Source organism: Aspergillus flavus, chromosome 6 (genome assembly GCF_009017415.1).
Source record: "Aspergillus flavus chromosome 6, complete sequence".
NCBI classification, from domain to species: domain Eukaryota; kingdom Fungi; phylum Ascomycota; class Eurotiomycetes; order Eurotiales; family Aspergillaceae; genus Aspergillus; species Aspergillus flavus.
Genome location: NC_092410.1, coordinates 964,862 through 976,229, shown reverse-complemented (window position 1 = coordinate 976,229; position 11,368 = coordinate 964,862). Strand labels below are relative to the sequence as shown.

The window sequence follows — 11,368 nt, the reverse complement described above, 5'->3', positions numbered from 1 at the left end:
GAGAAGAAGAATCTCTACTTTATCTAGCCATACAATTACCATTAGATGAGAAATATAGTGAAACACAACGCTCGAGAACACATGTTTTGATGTCATTCGTTTTAATTACATAGAGGGAAGAAAACTGTCGGGCGTCACGCCCTTCTCTTAACTATACTATACAATAAGCAGCGGCTTCTATCTATACCCTGGATTATTCCTTCTCTGGACTTCACTCCATTCACCTTCTTCCCAACTTCCACCTGGCGATCCTTTCTTGAATCTCCTCCCATGGGAAAGAACGAAGTTTATATCCCTCCAGTTCGCCTTCCTGCAGAACCACAGTTGGCTTACCAGTGCCTTGTCCCTTGTTCTGGACGTTACCACCGAAAACCTGTCGGGCAACCCGGCGCAGATCCTCCACGGTCAATGCATCGATATGATCGCACATCTCTTTCACTCCAACCTTGCGGCCATGCACCTGAACCTGGCGTCCGAGGTCCTCCAATTCGACCATTCGTGACTCCAGGTTCATGAGAAGAGAGGAGCGGAGCTGATTCTTTGCACGGTTAACTTCCTGGGCCTGCAAGGCAGAGTAACCGTTGTCGAGAGTCAGTGCCTGCAGTTCGCGGCACATGACCTCAAGCATCTCAGGCGTCCGGGTCGGACTGCAGGAGGCAGAGATTCCAAAGATTCCGCTGTCAGTGTAGCTATGGTTAAAAGCAATACAGCTCTCAACCCATCCATGCTGGTTCAACACGTTTGTGTAAAGGCGTGAGTACATACCCTTGCCAGGACCGCCTGCAGAGAATGATCCACCACCACCGAGCAGTGTCTGGAGGGTTGCGAGAGCATAGATGTCAGGGTTGGAGATGGGAAGAGCCTCAAATGCGAGATGGATATGGCTCAAGCGAGGAAGCATAGGGTTCGCCGGAGGGGGAATTGGAGGGAGAGCGAGGAAACCGCCAGTATAATGAGAAGGGCGTGTCAAGTTGAATGTTGACGGTTCCACCAAAGAAGGATCCAATGGTGACACGGAGCCCTTCTGCGATCCGGAAAGGCTTTTGAGGAATGGAAGTTTTGAAAGGAGACTGGACTCGGACTTCGGGGATGCAGGAGTGGTCGATGTGGTAGACGATGGCGTGAACTGGGGAATTGTAGGCACTTGCCCTTCTTCGACGGCCGACTGGGAGTTCGACAAAGTAGTTTCAATGCCGGTTCCCGATAGAACAGGACCATTGCTCGACTTTTTCCCCTGCATATCACCGAAGTACTGCTCCGTGAGCTTGACAGCTACATCATGCGGCACACCGGCGAACGCAACGACCATCCTGTCAGGGTTGAAGAAGACTTCGCGATATTTATCCACAACCGCTTTGTTAATCTCTCCCAATCTTTCCTCCGGGCATAATAGAGGGTTTCCCAATGTGTTATCCTTGTAGGCGGCCATATGTACCAGCTCCGGTAGAATAAGCTCCGGCTTGGCCCAGATCTCGCCAATCTCATACTCAGCTGTACCCAGCTGCTGGAGCACCTCCTCTTCTGTGATGAGCGGATCACGAATTGTCTCAGCCAAAAGCCCCAGAGTTGTTGGGACAGCCGAGTTGAAACTGGCGGACTGGTACATCAGCGACTCTCGTGAAGAGGCGCACTGAATATTTCCTCCAAGGCCCTCAAGAACTTCAAGCATCTCGTCACTAGACCGCTTCTTAGTCGACTTGAATGCTAGTCGATCCATTATGTGGCTAACTCCTCGTAGACTCTCATCCTCGTATCGGGAACCGGCGTCGACGTAAACTCCAACACCAGAGAAGGGGCCTGGCAAAGACTCAGTAGCGACACGAATTCCATTCGGCAAAGTGGTGATCTGGTCGAGCTCAACAGGATCCTATAAAATTGTGTAAAGGCATGAGTTAGTCGAGAACATCAGACCAAACGAGCACCCAACATTTCGGCATTACCTTGGAGCCGGCCTCGTTGACAGTAGCGAAGCTCCTTGAAACGGAACGAGGCGCGCGGGCGAGTGGTTTCGCGGACTCAACTGCCCGCAATACTGAGCGACGCATCTTGTCAATCTTGAATTCAATGTATTCGGAGGAGACTGAATTCAGGTGCTCCTTGTGTTGTCGGAGAGAGCAGTTTTCCGGAGGCCACCGCAAGGATTTGGATGAAAGCCGAGATCCCATGGCTTATCTAATCCGGTCTGTTTTCATTCCTTAATCAAACCAACGAAAATGACGTCGACTGGAAATATTTTCCTCCTTTTCATTTCATTTCAAATACTGTCTTAGTCTTGGTCTAGATCCTCAAACTAGGTGTGGCAACAGCTTAGGAGGCCTTTGTTTTCTATCTCTGTTCGCTCGACTACGTCCTTCCATGGCATCGTTATTTATACTATCCGACAAAGTTTTGGAACAATGAATTGCTTTTAAAGCCATACACACATCTATCACGTAAACTCTAGTTCTACCGCTATTTGATGATTGTGCAATCAATTGTAGATATATCTCAACTGAGTCTGTTACGAATTCGCCGTAGCCCATGCTCTATACCAGTCAAGGCAAGAGGCATTCGCAACACTGGCGCCGATCTTGATATTCAGGCCGCACAAAATCTGTTTCACGGCATTCTCGACTTTCTTGCCATTGGACGTGACCGGAATCTCCGGACAAGCGTCCACTATGCCCGGGACATGCCGAGGGCTGAGCTCCTTGCGGATAGTTGCTTGAATACGTGCTGCCAGCTCCTGAGGTATGGTCTTTTCCTGCGAGGCCAACTTCACGAAGAGGACAACAGTCTCATCTGTATCAATTCCGTCTCGCCTCCGTCCGATGCACAAGGAATCCTCCACTTCTTCTGCGAAGTGTTTGAGCAGTATATTGTAGATTTCTGCACTTCCGAACCTAACTCCGGCCGGTTTCAGGACGCCATCGCTCCGACCTAGCATGACCACCCCTCCAGTCTGAGGATCCAAGCGCACGAAGTCTCCATGATGCCAAACTGATGGTCCGAAAATATCAAAATAACTCTTGCGGTATTTCTCTTCACCAACAGCCCCAGGTGGCCAGAACATGACCGGCTGTGCAGGGAAAGGTTTTGTACAGACAAGATCGCCGGGCTCGCCAGACGCGCTGATATCGTTACCTGCGTAGTCGTATACAGAAACAGCCATGGCTAGGCTGCGACATTGAATTTCACCCTTGTACACTGGCAAGATAGGGCAGCAGGAACAAAACAAGGACAGAATATCTGTTCCGCCAGTGATTGAACCCAGCATGATATCAGGGTGAAAGGATGAGTAGACGTATTCAAATGTGGAGGGCGCCAGCGGAGAGCCAGTGCTAAATATCGCTCTCAGAGTTTGCAGTGTTACCGGCCGGTGGGGGTGCTTTCGCGGATTCAGGGAAGCCTGCTCCAAGATAGACAGGTACTTGGCTGATGTTCCAAAGTGGGTTATCTTCAATTCATCGATTAGACGTGGCATGGCCATCTCTCCATTTCCGCCTTCAGAGTCAAATGGTCGAAAGGGGGAACCATCGTACAAAACAATGGTGGCACCACTGGCAAGTCCGGAGACCAGCCAATGCCACATCATCCAGGTGACAGTAGTAAAGTAGAACAAGCGGTCTCCGGGGCGAATGTCGCAATGGAGCATGTGCTCCTTTTTATGCTGCAGCAATGTTCCAAGCGATCCATGAACAATAGGCTTAGGTGCCCCTGTCGTACCAGAAGAGTATAATATATAGACGGGGTGACCAGGCTCTAAGCTTGCAAATTCAAGAGGAGCCGAAGGGTCGCTGGCGGCAGAGAGGAAAGACTCATATGTAGATACCTTTCCCTGAGCTGGTGACAGCTCCTCAAGATTGATCTGATGTGACTTGATTGTCTCGAATACAACAAGCAGCTCCAGATTTGGCAGTCCTGGAACAATTTGGCGAATTTTGGCCTCTGCCCCATGCACTTTACCATTATATAATGAAGCATTGTCAGCGAATAGAATCTTCGGTTCTATCTGTTTCAGGCGCTCTAACACTGCGTGCACACCCGTGTCCGGGGAGACACCAGTCCAGAATGCTCCTATGGAACTTGTCGCCAGCATAGCGACAACGGTATTGGTATGGTTCCCTAAAAACCCTGCCACACGATCCCCGGACTGTAAGCCCGCTTCCTTTAGCGAGCTGGCACATTGCCGAACGCGTTCGCGCAGCTCTTTCCATGAAACATACTCTCGTTCCGACTCCGTAGCAGCGATTATCGCCACCTCATTCTCATCGAGCGCGCTAGCTGGGTAGAGAAGATTCTCGGCGAAGTTCAGTCTACTACCTTCGAAGAAGTTGGGTCTAGGGAAGAGATCTCCATCAGATTCTAGGACCTGTAATACTTGTTAGAAGAAGAAGAGACTTTGCTGTTAGGTAACCACGACCAGGGAGATGCCAAGGGGCCATGGCACGAGACCTGCAAATACTTACACGGTCATATGGTTTATGAGACTTTATCGCTGTATAGTGCCATATCCGCTCCCAGAAGAGTGCAGGCTTCGAGATACTCCAACGCCAAAGGTCATTGTAGCTCTTCAAAGACAGATTGTGCTCTGCGTTTAGCTTCATCATGAAGTCATATATCTGCGTGTCTTGCGGAGAACTATGCCGCCATAGTTCTTTTGAACCGGTGGGAACCCCATTTGAGGACATGGCGAAAGCGATTAGGATAGGTATATTCCTACTGAATAATGTCCCCTTCGATCAATCTTGTTCAATTGCGGAGAAGAAATCAATCACCTTTTGCCGGGTGACAAGCACTATTAGTACTGTACCTCGGTGTTAAGAAATGGTTCGATTTGAAATCTGGACCCTCCAACTTTGGCACGGAGTACGATTGAGCTGATCAGTGACTTCCGGACCTAGTAGCTAAAGATTAATGACTGGTACAGAGCAAAGCAAATCTATAGGTAAGTCTAGGCAATGGCCAAGGGCCTAATCGGGGGATCGTGGGGGCGGGAGATTCCGGAGAAGAGACAGACAAGAACCCCCCGCCTTACCCTACTTAGATAGTAGAAGGCGACCGACTCCGATTCAATGGATGCTTATTACTGTGTACTATTACCAGATCAAAATAGATCTCTACTATAGTATTTCCTCGTCCCGATTTTCTTCAGCACAATAGAAGCCTAGACCTTGTGCATTGTGGCAAATATCACTGCATTCTATTAGTCAATACTATCCCAAGTACGGATACGTATGCACATCAAAATTATGGCATATGGTTGCTGGCAGTGTGTTCCAAGGCAGAGCACGTATATGTATGTACTGGATGTACAGATTTATATATTCGAAGTAATCAAAGCGATAACCACTGCCTCAAAAAACGGAGTATGAGATCAACACACAGCAATTGTATGTTATTCTGGTTGGGTTAAACCTGCTCGGTCGTATTCGCCTTGCGTTGCCCCTTTCTGGGGGATTTTTGATTACATACCACGTACGGAGTAGTTAGTAGATTAGAAGAGAATTGAGGGAATAAAAAAAAAAAAACGGTTGCTTCAGGGGCCGGTATCTTACCGTATCATAACTTCATTTTCCTGGGTGAACTACCTTGTGCTCCGTACATAAAACCATGCAAAGGCGACAGGGGTAATGGGACCATACCGTACGATACTATGGGTCCGGTCTGGAAGATCCACTTGAAAAAGTCCTTTGATTTTTCCCTCCCAACACTTGGGATCCATCGGGGACTGATTAATTATGGTTGATAGTCTTCTCAGCTAATTCCATAATTACTTACTCTCTCTTTCTTCCTCTCTTTACTGTTTCATCGCGATAAGCGTCAATTAATCTGGACTAGGACAAGAGATTGAATTTGCGATTGGGCTCCGTGCCCTTCCAGTTTCCACGTGCAAAAGGTCTTTGCCTTACGTTACCACCTGAAATTACAGGACCATCAATCACTCCGGCTTGCTCGGAGTTGCATTTGCATCTTACCCTCATTTTCTCTCTCCTGTCTGTGTATGCCGCCCTCGAGTCTTGGTCTTCTTTTCGTTTCTCCCTCGCATCTGTTGGCTATTTGCACGAGTGTTTCGCACACTGGTCTGGATTGTGGCTGACTGCTTTCCTTCGGATACTTCAGATCGTTGTCGCTGTCCTGGTGCTTTCTGAGACGTTGTAAAGTGAAGGAGGACCGGTCAACAAGCAGAGCACTCGCGTCAGGAGTCACATTACCTTCTACCTCAAGTAGCTTCTGTTTTCACTCTTCCTTCCGGGACCGCGGTAGAAGTTTCTCTTCACACCACATCGGTGTTCCTGCGAAATTGATTGTTTCCGACTGGCGGTTTCCTTGCAATGCCTCGTCGATCCGTCAACTCTTCCGCCAACAACCCCTCCAACTCGCAGTCCACCTCATCCAACTCTGGAAAGGGCGGTATCACCTTCAAGGCGCCCACAACCAAACCTAGTCTCTTGAGCCAACTATTCTCAACCTCCCCTAAGTCTAAATCCGACTCTCAGTCTGCGAACGTGGCCGCCAGAGGAGCCAGTGGGAACGCTCATCCTACTTCGATCAGCTCGGCTTCACTGTCCTTACCGACCATTTCTCTCTCTACTGCTACCGCGGGAAACCCCAATATGGACGAACCGCCGACCACGCTCTTTCAGCCCCCCTCGCCGGAGGAGGCTCGTCGCCAGGCCAAGGCAAACGCGCAGTTTGGCACCATTGGCCATCCCAGCCACCGGTATTCCAGTCAACATCCTGGCGGTGTCTTTCCCGAGCCGATAATGGATGAGCCTCCCTATTATTACCTTCTTACTACCTATATTAGTTACCTAATCCTAATCGCATTTGGACATGTCCGTGATTTTTTTGGGAAACGCTTCCGTGAAGAGAATTACAGACACTTGAAACCCCGGAATGGATACGGTGCCCTCAACAGCGACTTCGACAATTTCTACGTCCGTCGCCTTAAGCTGCGTATCAATGATTGTTTTGAGCGCCCGGTGACGGGTGTCCCCGGAAGATACATCACGCTGATCGACCGTGCGACTGATGATCACAACAAGCACTTTTACTTCACCGGAACCACCACCGATACACTGAACCTGAGTTCGTACAACTACCTTGGTTTTGCGCAGTCCGAAGGCCCATGTGCAGACCTCGCCGAGGAGTCGATTAGGAAATATGGCATCACCGCTCCTAGCACCCGAGCGGAGGTTGGCACACAGGATCTTCACATGGAAGTAGAGGATCTTGTCGCTAAGTTCGTGGGCAAGGAAGCGTCAATGGTCTTCTCTATGGGTTTTGGCACTAATGCAAATATCTTTCCCGCTCTGGTCGGTAAAGGCGATCTTATCATTTCTGATGAGCTGAACCACGCATCAATCCGCTTCGGTGCACGTCTTTCTGGGGCATCTATCGGTATGTTCAAGCACAACGATATGAAGGACCTGGAGAATAAGCTCCGGGAGGCTATCAGTCAAGGTCAGCCCCGTACTCATCGCCCCTGGAAGAAGATATTGGTCGTTGTGGAAGGCCTTTATTCTATGGAAGGATCGATGTGCAACCTCCCGGGCCTGATTTCTTTGAAACGACGTTACAAGTTCCATCTTTTTGTTGATGAAGCCCACTCAATTGGTGCTATTGGACCGAAAGGCAGAGGTGTTTGTGACTATTTCGGCATTGATACAAACGAAGTGGATATTCTCATGGGAACCCTCACAAAGTCCTTTGGTGCTAATGGAGGGTATATCGCTGCCGACAAGAACATGATCGATCAGCTTCGTGCAGCGAATTCTGGAGTCATCTACGGAGAATCGCCAGCCCCGGCTATCTTGTCCCAAATCTCGTCTGCTCTTCGTATCATCAGCGGCGAAATCGTTCCGGGTCAAGGTGAAGAGCGACTGCAGCGTTTGGCCTTTAACTCCCGATACCTTCGTCTGGGCCTGAAACGTCTTGGCTTTATAGTGTACGGCCACGACGATTCCCCAATTATCCCAGTGCTGCTGTTCAACCCTGCTAAGATGCCAGCCTTCTCCCATGAAATGCTCAAGCGAAAGATTTCTGTTGTCGTTGTCGGTTATCCTGCTACACCCTTGGTCTCCTCCCGTGCTCGTTTCTGCGTCTCTGCCGCGCATACTAAGGAAGACCTCGATCGGGTATTGACCGCTTGTGATGAGATTGGCAATGTCTTACAACTCAAATTCTCGACTGGTGTTGCCGGCGGAGCCCTCCCCTCGAATGAGGACGTGACCCCTCCTCCAGAGATGGAGAAGGAATGGCACCGGAAGCGAGACCCCGTTGCTCCCCCGCGGTGGCGTATCGAGGACGTTATCAGGCGCGGTGTCCAGGACGCCAAAGGTCCGTTGTATTAGTTCGTCATGATTGCATTCGGTATTGTTACATATTCGTTTAAGGGGTTGGCCTACAGACTCGGTTGATGCTGGTCATGCCGCGTCGCAGGCTGATCGAACCATTACTACTTCACGCTTGTTGTGTATCATTAAGCAGCCGCCCCTGGGTTGTCTCTGCATTCTTACCACGTTTCCCCCTCCATATGCATGGCGTGGAATGGCCCACAAGCCTCAGAAAGTCACGGATTCCTGTCCAAGCCATGGATACGCTGTTTGAAAAATTGACTACCGGCCAGCGAACTTCCACAAACACATCTGTTCGCTACTCCGTAACTGTGTGACGGAGGGGTTTACTGGGCCTTGTACCTCTACTAGCTTCTTTTCCAATTTCTCTTTCCTTCTGGCCCCCTCCTTTCGCTGTCTCCCTAAAGACATCCGCTGGTTCACTCCCCCCACCAAGTGCTGGAGGATGGGACAAGACCAAGCTTGTTATTGTTGAAAAGCACGGGGCCACACACTTGTACCCTAATGAGTTTGATGAGCAGTGGGGGCGCAACGGATCGCTTCGTTGGCATATATGAACGTTTATACTTAGATGATTGTTAATACATTTTTATTGGACCCATTTGTACTTTCATATATATAGCTAGCAATTTAATGTGATGAGATCATGTACGTTACTATCCAAATCAACAAGTCAAAGAGTATTCGAGTGCCCTATGTATATGCTAAATATGCACCCCGTATGCAAATATCTATCCGTAACCAAACACCTCGCAGTGAATCCTGGAGGCCAGAAAATATAATGAATCCGGTACGCCGACTGAATGATGGTTTGTGACCTTATGCCATCTTCTGTTGCTATGATAACCACCTAGAGGTATCTCCAACCTCAGCCTTAAGCCCAGCCCAGCCCAGCCTTGAATCCAATAACGTCCAGTGATATATAAAAGAACAAATAAAGCGAAGGCGCCGAACGATGGAGAATGAACCTATTGAACCCCGAGAATATTCAACGACGGCAGACAGCAAAAAACCCTCAGGCCAAAAAGATCGTCATGAAGTCATAAAAAGAAATCGTATCTGCTTAACGCAGGGTCGAGAAGGGTAAGCAAGTGTAAGAAACAAAAAACAGGAAGTTCTAGATGATCACACGACACTGAGTCTAGTTAATCATTTAAACTGTACCGTATCTATCACAGTCTTCTTCTAAAAGCGCCTGGCTTTCTGTGGGAGTGCGGCGATGGGCATCCCGGGTAGGGGATACGGAGGGGATCCAGCCTCTCATCCAGCCGCGGACTCGCATCCAGCGACTACGTCCGCACTTCGGATCTTCGATCTCAATAATGGACTCGTCGTCTCGCGTGCCGTACATAAGGAATTGCACGCCCATGAAGCCGTCGAAGAAGAGGACGCCGAATGCCCCAAGGAAGAAGGGGATAGCCCGGCTTAGCCATTCGGCGCGGTTGTTGCCATCGGAGTCGGCCCATCCGCCGCCGCCGTAAGGGGGATAGTCGTACCAGGCGTTAGGGTTTGTGAGGAGGGACGAGGAGTAAAAGAAGTTTCCGCTGAATGCGGCCATGAAGAGCAGCGGGGATAGACCGGAGGTGCTCTTGCGCTTGTAGTTCTTGTATAGCTGTGGTGGCCGCGAGAAAAGGTATAGGAATGTTGACATCCACGAGAAAAGGGTGCCGAGGAACCCCAGACTGAGGAAATGGGAGTGTGGTTCGGTGGCTGGCTCCGTTGGTGCTGCGTTGGCCACAACCGCGCAGAGCATCGATGCTAATAGAACTGTGCGCGTAGAGGCAATAGGCAGGCTGGGTCCGCTGCTTTTTCTGAGCATTGACCGACGGGATGAGCTGAGCTTCTCATTGGAATACGACAGGGACTGGCCGTTATAAGAACCGAATATAGGTTCTTTGCGACCTTTCACATCCTTCGCGTCCGAATCGGCTGTGGTTTCTGAAGGTGTCTGATTGACTGAGTTGTTCTCGGAAAAGGATACCCCTTCTAACACCCCCCCGGTTCCGCCCTCATTATGTGAGTGAGACAAGCTACTGTAGCCACCCTGACGTCCTTTGATATGTGTGTACCAGAAAAACTGGAAGACGAGTGTAACATCGACCAGGACATAGTAGCTTGCAATGATGACTTGCCAAGTAGCTTGCCGAGTGAGTAGAGCACCGATCAGGTTGCTAGTGTCTCCCAAGCACCACTCCACAAGAAAGAATATGGACAAGCCCGACGTAGACTGCAACTGGACATTCTTGTATATCTGGGGGAGCTGTGCAAACAGCCATGAGACAATGCTAAGGGTACCCAACACTGATGATATAAGAGCGAGCGGCGTAGGTATGCACGTGTGTAGATATGCGGAAATGGTAGCGAAGAAGGGCGAAGACGGCTCACAATGTTGTGGCAGCGCTTGAGTCAGGTGCTGTATTAAAGGAGGAGGCATATTCTCGGTTTGTTTAGTTTCACCAAAGATTTGGAAGACCCGTCTATGCTGCTCGAAACGGAGTATTTAGTATTGACGTGTGCAGGAGCAAGTCACAACACGGCGAGACGTTCAGATGAATAGGCGAGGATCCCACGGGGTACGGAATGCCGGTTTATGCGGTGTGAAACTCGTTCTGCAAGGACAAAGGGGGAATGAAAGGAGAGTACGGATTATGGAACAAGAGGAAACAAGAAGAGGGAAAGAAGACAGGAGTAGGAAGGAGTAGGGGGTCGGCCTGATTCAGATATGGCATGCAGAACGAGTCACACTCCGTCCCCGATTCGGTCACGAGTCAAGGGCTGAGCTGAAGATCGGCGATAATGACTGACTCTGATAAGACTTCCATATCTCCCAACCTTGATTGGCTCCTACTGGATCAGGAAACCCTGCTCCGCTCCGGTTTCCGGCGGCGGATGATCTTCCGTACTGATCACGGGCTCCCCGATGGCGGGGAACCGTGACCATGGGATACTCTCCGTGACGTGGTCCCAATGTCAAGAAGAAGTCTAGAATATACGTACATACATTTATTTCCTTCTCGAACTTCAGAATT

The 11,368-nt window shown here is 49.7% G+C and overlaps 4 protein-coding genes across 4 annotated transcripts; 1 reads left to right on the top strand and 3 right to left on the bottom strand.

Annotated features, from left to right (window-relative positions):
• Positions 1 to 68: 68 nt before the first annotated feature.
• Positions 69 to 2,179, bottom strand: F9C07_2285959 (putative mitochondrial processing peptidase alpha subunit). The gene is made up of 2 exons (XM_041294154.2): positions 1,941 to 2,179; positions 69 to 1,867 (listed from the first exon to the last, which is right to left on the bottom strand). The coding sequence occupies exons 1-2, from the start codon at positions 2,163 to 2,165 to the stop codon at positions 221 to 223; spliced, it is 1,872 nt and encodes a 623-aa protein (XP_041149463.2). The 5' UTR covers positions 2,166 to 2,179; the 3' UTR covers positions 69 to 220.
• A 321-nt stretch (positions 2,180 to 2,500) lies between these two features.
• Positions 2,501 to 4,670, bottom strand: F9C07_8203 (acetoacetyl-CoA synthase; the record flags this gene model as incomplete). The annotated part of the gene is made up of 2 exons (XM_041294155.1): positions 2,501 to 4,351; positions 4,449 to 4,670. 2 exons carry the CDS (start codon positions 4,668 to 4,670, stop codon positions 2,501 to 2,503), a joined length of 2,073 nt encoding a protein of 690 aa, XP_041149464.1.
• Positions 4,671 to 6,314: 1,644 nt separating this feature from the next.
• On the top strand, positions 6,315 to 8,336 carry F9C07_8202 (putative serine palmitoyltransferase 2; the record flags this gene model as incomplete). The annotated part of the gene is made up of 1 exon (XM_041286928.1): positions 6,315 to 8,336. One exon carries the CDS (start codon positions 6,315 to 6,317, stop codon positions 8,334 to 8,336), a length of 2,022 nt encoding a protein of 673 aa, XP_041149465.1.
• Positions 8,337 to 8,986: 650 nt separating this feature from the next.
• Positions 8,987 to 11,280, bottom strand: F9C07_2285956 (PQ loop repeat-domain-containing protein). The gene has a single exon (XM_041286932.2). The coding sequence runs from the start codon at positions 10,771 to 10,773 to the stop codon at positions 9,493 to 9,495; it is 1,281 nt and encodes a 426-aa protein (XP_041149466.1). The 5' UTR covers positions 10,774 to 11,280; the 3' UTR covers positions 8,987 to 9,492.
• Positions 11,281 to 11,368: the final 88 nt, after the last annotated feature.